This window comes from Schistocerca americana, chromosome 8, assembly GCF_021461395.2.
Source record: "Schistocerca americana isolate TAMUIC-IGC-003095 chromosome 8, iqSchAmer2.1, whole genome shotgun sequence".
NCBI lineage: Eukaryota > Metazoa > Arthropoda > Insecta > Orthoptera > Acrididae > Schistocerca > Schistocerca americana.
Window position 1 is genome coordinate 513,864,189 of NC_060126.1, and position 12,488 is coordinate 513,876,676.

The 12,488-nt window shown below is 42.4% G+C and overlaps 1 protein-coding gene across 5 annotated transcripts in view; it reads right to left on the reverse strand.

Annotated features, from left to right (window-relative positions):
* The window catches only part of LOC124544671 (myotubularin-related protein 3), a 185,196-nt gene that overhangs the window by 145,264 nt on the left and 27,444 nt on the right, over positions 1-12,488 (reverse strand). For 4 of the 5 annotated variants that reach the window (XM_047123292.1, XM_047123295.1, XM_047123291.1 and 1 more), the window contains exons 2-3: positions 5,945-6,255; positions 2,531-2,902 (exon numbers count right to left, since the gene is read on the reverse strand). In XM_047123292.1, the coding sequence (XP_046979248.1) occupies positions 2,531-2,902; positions 5,945-6,255 (683 nt within the window). Of the gene's footprint in view, positions 1-2,530; positions 2,903-5,944; positions 6,259-12,488 lie in introns of all 5 variants that reach the window. The other variant, XM_047123293.1, reaches the window with a different exon arrangement.

Consider the following 12,488-nt stretch of genomic DNA (forward strand, 5'->3'; position numbering starts at 1 on the left):
TCAGTGTGATTTTAAGAGAATTATTCTTGTTCCCCGAATTCTTTCAAATGCTCACCAATGTCATTTGAGCCGCTAATAATTATTAATGCAGCCTTCAATAAGAAGTTCTTAGTTAATTTGTCCACATTCTTAACAATTTCCTTGAATGGTGCGCAATAAGCTAATTACCTATCAGGTCCGGCAGTAATTTTCCACAATACCATATCTGACCATTTATGATAAGAAATTTGTCTCGTCAAGTATTTTTCAACAGTGCACTAAATTATTGCTTCCTAACATTCGACAAATGATACAGATCATCACACAAATTATTAGCACTTCAAATTTATCGTGTATTGCAATTTGTTTGCTACGTTCTTAACTAGTAGTTAATTTAGCCCTAGCAGCAGACACATTTTCACACGCATCATAACTTGAATTTTTCACTACAGCTAAACCCTTCTTTTTTGCAGCAGGACACTTATTTTTGTAGTATTTTCACAGTTTCATTTTCACTTATCACTTTTTACCACTTATCAGAAAACTGATATTTCTGGGCAGAAAATTCTGTGTATTTTGCTTCATTAGTGATTCACATTTTGCTGCTGACTGTTTATTAATATCCATTTCGAGCACACTTGTGATGAATTGTAGGTTGGATACACATTCACTTAGTATCAAAATCACATCCTTACAATTTGAACACACTTTCTCTTTGTCAGCAATATTCACTCCCCCTAAAGAGATGCATGATATACTTTCACATTGGCTGTCACCTTGTTGCCAAAATAAAATCACTATTATGACACAATGTCAACTGAGGTTCACAAAACAAAGAACATAATCAAATGCGTACATCAATCAGTGACAGACTAAAGAAATATTTAAAAATAGTAGTTGTGTTAGTCTTTCACTAGCACTGCTCAAAACAAACAGGATATTAGTCAAGATATTTATACACAATATGGGGAGGGAGACTGGACTACAACAGTTCAGTGATGGGGCACGAAATGAGAGAATGCATAGAATGGTACAAGTGGCATACCCATTAAAACCGGAATCCAAAAACTGCAGTGGTCAGACACAACATAGAGGGGCTGGGGAGAAGTTGATAGTAAAAACGCTGCAGTCTCCACCAAATAACTACAGAGGTTCAAAGTAAGGGTGCGGGAAGCTGCAGAACTGAAATTAAAGAAAAGTGTGTGACGGGCATGATGGCGTCACGTTGCCTGTGAATGATTCACAATCTTAAGGAAGTTAATGAGGATGGAAGCTGTCACAGGCAGCCTAAGAAACCGCAGACAGCACAAACACATATACAGAAGACAACTCGGCAAACGGGAACACCAACATAAACAAGAGTCAAGATTTGCAGTATAGCTTTCGGCTATCAAACACAAAATAGTCTCTACTGATTTCTACAAGGAATTATCTAAAAAAATCGTTCAAATGGCTCTGAGCACTATGGGACTTAACATCTGTGGTCATCAGTCCCCTAGAACTTAGAACTACTTAAACCTAACTAACCTAAGGACATCACACACATCCATGCCCGAGGCAGGATTCGAACCTGCGACCGTAGCAGTCACGCGGCTCCGGACTGAGCGCCTAGAACCGCTAGACCACTGCGGCCGGCGAATTATCTAATCAAAGAATCTCATTTATAGATAAAAAACAGGTTTCTCATCTAATACAATGGGTACAGTTTGACAGAGCACAGTATTGCAACCAACTAAAGTTCCGGAAAGTGACTACACATGTTTGGACACGTGTTGTAGAGTGCAGGTCAAGAAATGATGCGAAGACATCAAAACCCACAGAATTGAATTAGATACTTTCATTCCATCTCTGAAACCGACAGCTTATTTGAAATACACGAAGACCATTTGATAAAACCATCTGTCATTCGCTTCTCATATTCTGCACCTTATGGTTGCCCATTGCATGACACTATAACTCTTCACACACTATCAGTTTATGTTTGTTTTTGTTTGCCTGTATGTGACTGGCAACTGCTGTTTATCTTCATGGTGGTGTTATAGGTTTACTGGTGAATAGCTTTTCAATTGATTGACACAAATCAAACAATGGAAAGTCCAGGTTGGAATATCAATAATATTATGAAAAGGATAGATTGCTATTCACCGTAATAACAACACGTTGAGTTGCAGGAAAACATGACAAAAGGACTGATACATATAAGTTTTAGCTCAAAGCCATCTTCAGAGAAGAAAAACAGTTGCAGTCACACAAGCAAGCACCCCTCACACATACGACTGCTATCTCCATCCGCTCCTGTGTGTGTGTGTGTGTGTGTGTGTGTGTGCGTGCATGCACGCGTCAATGTGTGTTCTTCGTTTCTGAATAAGGCTTTGGCTGAAACCTTATATGAGACAGTCTTTTCATCATGCCTGTTTTCACTTGACTGGGTAAACCAAATTTATTTTCTCACGTTTTGGACATTACAAAAAAATATTACGAGCCAATGTAAGCAATTAAATAAGTAAGTAAGACACTTCAAAAAGTACGTTGCAAATCACTAGGCTCCTACCTCCAGACGACTGCCGGGACACGCCTCGCACTGCGAAACCGTGCAGCACCTTCTAGCGTATCGTCAGATATGCACGCAGGCACGAGAAGTTGTCGAGGATATGACGGACACAAAGAATGATCTGCATTCGCTTGGGAGATACGCCATGCGCCGTGCACATCAAACTGAAGCCTTTCTACTTCAGCACGAAAGGTGCAGCTCTGCGACGGAGACGGCCCGCCGAGGCGTGAACTCGTTTCCTCCCCTCCGGCCTCGTGAGCCCAGGCGTAAAACGCAAAGGCGAAGAACTGTTCTATGTTCTTCGGTGGGGACGTCAATCTGTGTAGACGTCGGTACCATTCCAGACAGTGTTCGTTAGTAGAAAAAGTGCACCTGCAGAACAAATTTTAAGCTATAATCATCTGGAAACTAAGACAAGCTGTATAAGACATCAAATACAGAAAAAGAATACAAAGTCAAACAAAACTGAATAATTCACAAAGAGACAGATGAGCAAGAGTCACAAACCTTCAGGAGCAACAGTTCTCAGTACAGCCAATGAAAACACTCAAAAATGTATAATGCTAGTTCCACCTTTCTAAGCTCCAAGTTTTATCTTTATGGAGGAAACGGGTATTGATAGCGTGAGGGTAGACACAGTGGGCAGATGCGAGACATGTTACTAAAACACAAACTAAAAGGAATCCACTGTGTACAAGGGGAAAGAGAGCCCAGGATGACATTCACCGGTAGAACGTGACAACATTCACATCGGGGTCAAACACATCGTGCCAACACAAAGATACTTTCACCACCAGGTCTCTGAAAGTGCCCTTTTGGCAAGCGACACTCACTGTCTCTCGTAGTCTTCAAAATACTCTTACCCTGCCATCATCTTGCGCCATGCCCCAAACATTTGATGCCAGTCTTGCTAGGACCTTGCCAATCTCTGTGGCCTGTGACACGGGTGAGCAGAGGCACATATGCAGGGTGCCGAATTCTGTACCCCACAGTAAGTGCCCTATGTGGGTGTGGTTGGTAATTTCACTGTCGCTATCATCCCAACTGAACTGGTGAGCAATTTTCTGTACTGTGGTCTATCTCCTCACTGTTACTATCCACAGTAGTCAATGGTGGCTTCTGCCAACAACAGTTTGTTTCCCAACAGAGAAGATTACTGCAATTAAGGTTTTCCCCAAGCCCAGGTATGTACAGAATACCCTTTACATGGAAGCATGTGAAATCTCCAGTACTTGCTCCACCTCACGGACACAACAGATGTGCTGGGCACCTGTTATCTGTCTGCAATCAAATTTCCTGATTACTGACATCTTAACGGTACATGGACTAACAACATCTCACTTGTGTGGTAAGCCAAAATTATTCCATTTGTCACTGCTACAGAAATCTCTCACTGGCTTAATACGTATTATGCTACAGCCTAAATTCTTTCATGGTAGTAAGATAAATTACCCCAAAAAATGGTATGTCATTAAAATGCTTTCCAGTACATCCATCTGCATCTCACGCTCCAAGAAAAATGTTATACTTAAAAGCTTCTTCACAAGAACAAGAGGATAACATTAAAGTCAAAGCTGCTATAATACGGCACATTTACAGAATTGATGTTTAAATTGATGTGTGTTATGATGTACAGCTAATATAAAAAGTAAGATATTCAGCAAAAAGGTTTTTTGTAGTCCTACGAAATTTACAAATTAACAATATATTACATATGACACAGTTTTACTTACAAGAAGCCCAATGAGTGCGAGGTCGCAAACTCCTTGGTAGTTACAAACCATGCATGACATTCAGCTAGGCATACACTCTTAAATAATGCATATAGAATCGTAGTGGTGTAACAGTGTGATGACAACTGATGGAATATGACAGCATGCAACTGAATGCAAAACAGTCTGTCGTGAAGGGTATCATGAAACAGACTGTCCTTTAAGGTGTAGCTGTAAATAGTGTGTGTGTGTGCGCGAGTGTATACCCGTCCTTTTTTCCCCCTAAGGTAAGTCTTTCCGCTCCCAGGATTGGAATGACTCCTTACCCTCTCCCTTAAAACCCACATCCTTTCGTCTTTCCCTCTCCTTCCCTCTTTCCTGATGAGGCAACAGTTTGTTGCGAAAGCTTGAATTTTGTGTGTATGTTTGTGTGTCTGTCGAGCTGCCAGCACTTTCATATGGTAAGTCACATCATCTTTGTTTTTAGATATGTAAATAGTGTATGTTTTATAGGGGGGGAAAAAATAATCCAGAGGCGAAATTTATGCAGTGGCTCCAAGTGGTACGAACTGCAACGTCACATACTTTTCTGGAGGGATAGTTTGCTCTAAAGGAGTATGATTCTTATACACAGACCAGGAATAAAGCAAAAGCAAGTTATTCTGACCAGCTATTGGCCAAAAGCAGCACTCATACCATAGTTTGAGTTCTCTTACACCCATTTTCTTACTCTTGCTTGCCGTGACGTAAATATTCCCTACTGTTCTTGCAAGATCACGTACATGAGAACGAAGCATTGCATGCAGAGCACCTCCAACTTCACACTGCAAAATAAATAACTTGCCAGCCAATTTACCATCCAGATTAAGAGTCAGCATAACTGTGTAGGAATGCATTAAGATACTGATGTTAGTTGATCGTGATACAACTCTCTTGGTACCTCTAATTTCCATGGTTCATTTCATATGCATTTCTTCTTCTAATCCTGTTTGTTCGGAGATGGAAACAGATTCCTTACTGAATGATGGGATGTTTGATTATATCATTCAAAAATTTTCATGCCAATACCGCTTAACACCCATTTCAATAAAAAGTTACACTTGTTAAGCAAGTATAGTTGTCATTGTACTCCTCATGTACACTGCCTGCACAGCTGAGCATATAAAAAGCCACACATTTTGCTAACTTGTCTTGCAGAAATACTAATATTTCATCCGCCACTTCTTTTTCACTCTACAAAGTTCCTTGGCTTCTTTTCTGGTAAAGCGTCAACTTTGACAACTGCTGTTGTTGATATAATGCAATGTATGTTTTGTTTATCATTGCCATAGCAGGCTTTGTACCAACACCACAAGCACTGTAGCAGGGTTTTGAGTTACTCCTCGACTACATAGTTCAACAACGGTCCATAGCTTCGTGCTGTTCTCATCATTGGATACTTCCACTCCCGCCCCATTGCCATTAGCTGCCCATAATGTGGTTGCACAGTAGACAATACCTGGGGCACCAAATGCTGTAAACATAACTGAACTTCTGCAACATAGCACTCAAGAGGCTCCTTGTTAAAGCTTATGTACTACTTTTCACAATTTTCTTTTACAATTTTTCAGCGTAGTGTAAAATATTCACAAAGTCACCAGTGATTGGTACCTAGCTGAGAGCAAGGTATAATTTACAATGTCAACAAAACTAAATAACTTACCTTACTGAACGTGCATCTTTGCACGCTATATGTAGGAAAAATATGTCTCTCACTTCGAGGAGTTCAATGAGTCCAAGTGGAATGTTATAGGAGGTGTCTTTAAGCTGTAGATATATTCGGTAGTTAGAGAGAGCTAATACACCCTCAGTCGTCCGTCCAATATATTCAACTGATTCGCCACAGATGGGTTCGTACGGAACAGTCAGTTTCTCGTCCTCAATTTCTGGAGAGGACTTGGGAAAAAGCTCACAAGCTCTGACGTGACAGAGAGACTGCAGGCTCGAGGGCTGCTCAGAGCCATCCATTGCCACCTGCTAATGAGAAACAATGCATCATTAGATACACAAAGCAAACTGCCACACCAGTGAATAATCCGCTATTTTGACATTGCTAAATTAGTTATTCCACAAGGTACCCGTTTCCCTCAGAAAAGAACTGACTTTAGTTATGGACAGTAAAAAGTACTCGTGCTATCTAATGGCATAATCTGCAGGAGCAATGCAGCGAAGTTCAAAAAAGTATACTTCGCAGAAATATTCAGCAACAACATAGTCGTAAGTCTAATAAGGAAGTTTGCAGAAGCTTCTTTGGGGACCTCTGGGTTCTTACACTCTATTGCCAACTCCCTCGTGCAATTTACAGTTAACAAATTCACAACCACAATACTTGAATCAAAATAATTTCCACACAGGATGAGACATTTTTAGATTCTGAATGGTGTTTTACATTCTGGCGCAAAACTCCATAACATGTTGAAGGTACACCTTAGGAAATACCAAATATTCAAATGTAAACTAGAAAGAGAACCTGATCATCCAATCCTTCCACAAGTTAACAGGATATTTGGACTTGGGGTTGTAAATTCTAATTTCAACTCAGATTAAACAGGTTTTAACTTTTCTAGTACATAAGCACAGAGTCAGGAGGCTGTGCTGGATGGGTGGAGTGGAAAAGGAGACGAAATAAGGAGTATTTAGTGCGGTAGTGGGACCATTGATAAAATTCTCCTGCTCTGTAATTCCAAATTCCTGCATCCTGTCACCCAGATTGAAACTCTTGCCCTCCAGGAACTACAGTAGCATGCACACCACCACCTCAGAAAACTCTCCTAACTGCTTAGCTCCTGCACCTGCATTGGTCTGCCACTATCCACCACTGCTACGAGAGCCTAAGCCAAACTTTCCCCCCTCATTCTCTCGTAGCCGACAAACCTTCCCTCGCAGACCTACTACAATTACCACAACCTTGGAAACTCACTCTCACCACCATTCAGACTCCGGAAGCTAATCGGACCTGAAACACTGTCATGAACCTTTCCTCCACAAGTCTCAGACCCACAGAAGTGTTAGTTCTTTCTAAGGGCCTTAACTTGTGCCCCCACTCCCAAATTCAATCATGTTGGACTTGTTAAAGATCATCTCTACCTGTCCCAGACCCTACAGTGGAAACACTTATTCTCCACCAACCCTACCAATCTGACTCGATCCAAAACTAATATTGAACCCTGCCAAACTCAGTTCACTCTTCTATTCAACCATGATATATCCCAACTGCCTACAAATCACCACCTGTTAACTATCCAGAATTTCCTAATTTCAAACCATGTCACACCATCATTCCCCAAATTCTTCAACATGGAAACCAGCCTTACAATCACAGAAAGAACTACAATCTACAACCTATAAACTGAGCAACCCTTATTATCCTGCCTGCCAACAAAGGTCCACCATTGTGGTTCATAGCTACAGGGGTCACCTGGTGGAGGAGCTCTGCCAGCTGTCAGATTTATCCACCTAAAAAACCTTCCACAATTACCACATTCCAGAAATCCATCAGGATCTCAGAGTACCCCTCAAATCCTTAGGTCCATCCCAGAACCTCTCCCCTGAGCCTTTCCCTCTCTCCTCTCACGACTCCCCACATTTCTTCATTCCACATCCTACAAAAAGTCCACAAACCCAACCGCCCAGGACACCACACTGGCCCACATAGGGAATCGCTGCTCTCATGGATCATCACCTCCAGCCTACACCTTTAACCTACCCTCCTATATAAAGTCACCACAACCAGTTCCTCCACCAACTCTCCACAGTTTCTGCTCCTGTTTCTTTCCAATCTGGCACCCTGTTGGTCACTGTCAATGTCACCTCCCTCTACACATGGCCTTGCAACTACTGAACACTACCTTTCCCAATGCCCGACTGACTCCAAACCTATAACCTCCTCCCTCGCCACCATTACCAACAATATCCTCACCCACAATTATTTCTTCTTCACCACCACAAATAGATAGTACAACGATTGACATCCATATGGCGCCATCCTATACCAACCTGTTCATAGGCCATTGAGAAGAATCCTTCCAATCACATACAATCCCAAAATACTCACCTGGTTCAGATTCACTGATGCTATCCTTGTGACCTGTACCAAAGGTGAACTCAACACCTTCTCAACCATTCATTTCATATGGTCCTCCTCAACCCAATCAGCCACCTTCCTAAATATTGATCTCTACCTCGAGAATGATTACATCAGTACCTCCAACCATATCAAACCTGCCAAGCACCAGCAATACCTCGACTACAGCAGCTGACACACACTCCATCCATACCAATAATCTCATTCCATACAGCCTAGTCACCCAAGGTTGTCTCATCTGCCAAGGGTCTCATTGAGGCCTTTAAGAGACCGAAATTACACTCTGAACGTTATCCAGAAACTGTCTCGTGCCTAGTCTACCCAGCCATCTACCGCCTCCCACATACTCAATGTCCGGCCACAAAGGAGCATTCCTCTTGTGACTCAGCAGCACCCAGGACTGGAGTGACGAATTCTCGTCATGCCCTGAAATGAGGAATATGCTCCCCAAAATCCTCCCCAAACATTCTACAGTGGCATTCAGCCACCAAGGAGACCTATGCAATATCCTTGTCTGTGCCTGTTCCATGCCTGTTGCCTTCCCCTGGCCTCGTGGCTCTCTAGTTTTTGTAAGTTGTAAATTCATTCAGTCTGTAGTACAGGAGTCACTCATTTGTTTTGTTTTGAAGACTACTGTCAATTCATTTAGTAAGCCAGTTAGTAAGGCTCCATCTCTCAGCTGATACACATCTACAGAGTAGAAAGTTACATGTTTATCTTTTCATGCCTTTTCTTCTCAGTATATTTCTAAAACTTCGTTTGTGTTTCCATTCAAGAAAGGTAAGCTCGCATTTTGGAAGTATAGCTTAAGAAATCTGCAGTACAGTTTTCATTTCTTCTGAATAGCCAGCTACATAATTTACTGAGGCATCAGCATCCATTAGTGACAAATCAGGAGGTTAGCAAGTTGCATATCTAGGATTTGTCTGCGCCTATAGTTTACTTTTTCAGTTAGTCTTAGTTTACATTTTTGATCTTTCTACAATGGGTAGGATGTGTGCATGCTGTGTGCGCACACAGGAAGAGCTGATCACATTTCACGAACAGCTGAATGCGCTTTTGGCTATGGTAAGTCACCTTCAGGCTTCTGCCTCTTGAGTGTAGCGGTGGCAGAGGGTCTGGTGCATCGCAGCGGACACCTCAGATGTCACTTGGTTAGCCCATGGGCTCTGCTACTGAGACACCTCCTAGTGTACCCAACGCTGTGGATCTCCCTCACAGCAGAGTGAATGTCAGGTGCTAACATGTTCGCATCACTCGAGGTGGAGGGGCAATGCGAAGACTGATCGCCTGGCCTTGCCCCTTCACTCTGTGAGTGGACAGGTGACTACTCCTTCAGCAGGGACTAAGCAGGCACGCAGAGGGAGGGGTTTACTAATTATCAGGAGCTCCAACATTTGGCGCGTTATGGAGCCCCTTAGGCTGATAGTGTTCACGGCTGGAAAGAAAGCCAATGTGCACTTGGTATGTTTGCTGGGGGTTTCATCCGAGATTTGGAGGCAGCCTAACCTGCGGCTATCATGCATGCAGGGAGCAGTCATCTGCAAGTGGTCACTCACGTTGGCACCAACAATGCCTGTCGCGTGGGTTCTGAGGCCATCCACAGTTCGTAAAGGTGACTGGCAGAAATAGTGAAGATTGCTGGCATCATGCGTGGAGTGCAAAAAGAGCTCACAATCTGCAGCATTGCTCCCATAATTGACTAGGATTCTTTGATTTGGAGCTGAGTATAGGGTCTCAACCAAAAGGATTTGTTGATTCTGTGACAGCCTTGGCGGCTGCAGATTTCTGGACCCGAGTTATCTGTTGGAGATTTGCAGGACTCCCCTTGATAAGTCATGGGTCCACTACAAAAAGGAGGCAGCAACTTGGGTAGCAGAGTACTTGGGGAGTGCACATGAGGGTTTTTTTGGTTACATGGTAGTTTGATGAACACACACCAGTTGATACACAGCAGCAGAAGTCACATTGCATTCTTAGTAATGACACTTAAGACTGTCAAAATTTTATCAATCAATTGTCAGAGTATTCATAATAAAGTTCCCAAATTAATTACCCTCCAGAAAAGTTCTCGTACTCAAATTATTCTCGGGATCAAGAACTGGCTGAAATCCAAAGTGGAAAGCTCCGAGATATTTATTCAACCATGGAATGTACATCGGAAAGACAGATTAGAGGCCGTAGGAGTGGGAATGTTCATTACAGCTGACGAAAACACTGTCTCTATTGATGTCAAAGTTGAGTGTGACTATGAAGTTATACTGTCATGTACATCACGTCTAAGTGAAACCAAGTTAATTGTTGGATGTTTTTATTGGGCACACAATTCTGCTGTCAGTTCTAGTCATTCACTGAACACACATAGTCAGATGCATGTAAATACCCAGATCATGCATTGCTAGTTGAAGGCGACTAACCTACCAAGTCTGACTTGTCCTTGATGGCAAATGTTCATCAGAGATAAGTACATCATCAGGAGTGCCCCAGGGAAGTGTGATAGGACCAAGAATATAAGATACAAGAAATTAGGGCTCATACAGAGGCATATAGACAGTCGTTTTTATCTCAATCTATCTGCAAGTGGAACAGGAAAGTAAATGACTAGCAGTGTATAGGATACCCTCCGCTATGTGCCACAAGGTGTAGAAATCCCTGCAATAGATCTACAAAATATGACCCATATATCTTTCTCTGACACCTGCTCCAATCCTGTCGTATCCATCTCCTATCCCATTACAGACAGGGTCACCCGTGAAAACAGCCACATGATCTACAAATTAAATGCAACCACTGTACAGCTTTCTATGTGGGCACGAAAACAAGTTGCCTGTTCGCATGAATGGCAATTGCCAAACAGTGGCCAAGAGACTGCTGGACCCCCCCTCCCCCCCCCAGTTGCCGCACATGCTGCCAAACAAAATGTGTTTCACTTCCAAGACTGTTTCACAGGCTCTGCTATCTGGGACCCTTTCAACAAACATCAGCTTTTCTGAACTGTGGAGGAGGGAACTCTCCCTGCAATAAATCCCACGTTTCCATAACCACCCCTCGGCTTCAAGCTTCACTAGTCTGTTTCCACCTATCTATGTCCTTCCCGGCTCCCACCCAAGCACTGCACGCACCTTCTATCCCACCAGTGCACCTACTCGTCTTTTCCCCTTCTCTACTTCTATACTCTCCCTCTCTCGTCCTCCTCAGCACAGCCTCCCAATTCTGCACCTAGTGACCCATCCTGTCTCCACTACATCCCTACACATTCCCGCAGGCAGCAAGCGTCTTTCCCCCATCCTACCCTGCTATCCCTTCCACTCCTGCCCCATGCTGCCTTTTTATCCCCACCACAAACGTCAGGAGATTGCTGCTCTCATCACATGCATTGATCCCTATGCCCTGAGACAGGGCCGTGTGTGTGTGTGTGTGTGTGTGTGTGTGTGTGTGTGTGTGTGTGTGTGTGTGTGTGTCTGCGCGCGCACGCGAGTGCTTTCTATTTTGAAATAATGACTTTTTTGTTTGAAAGCTTAAATGCTTAACAGTCTTTTCACTGTGCCTGTCTGCAACTCAGCACCTCCTCTATATGGTGAGTAGCAATCTGTCCTTTTCATGTGTTGTTATTCCATCCTGGACTTTCCATTTTTTAATTTTTTAATATTTATTAATAATGTTTAGTTACAGAGACGTAGATGCACGTAGTGTCAATTACAGACAAGTTGTCTGTAATTACAGAGAATCTACTTGTAACTGACACTTCACGTATTTACCTCTCCACGACCCAACATTATTTATAAATATATTTTTGAAACTGTGTTTTTAATGTAACACACATACCTACATAGTTCTTGCAGTTAACAAACATTCGTACTTGATAGTGGTCTGATTGAAACGGGTCACACAGTAAAGAATGAATTGAACAGCAGCTTAATGTGTTACATGACGTCACTTATACAATTCATAAAAGGGTGCAGAATGCAGTCAACAAAAAATTTTTGACATTACTGTATTTTCATTAAACACATATGATAAACTATTTTAAGTGCTACAGTTCTCTCCTCACTGTAAAATTTGTTTGTGAAGTATGCTTGTATAAAGGCACTTACCTACAGGGTGAACCTGAATCCAAAATTTT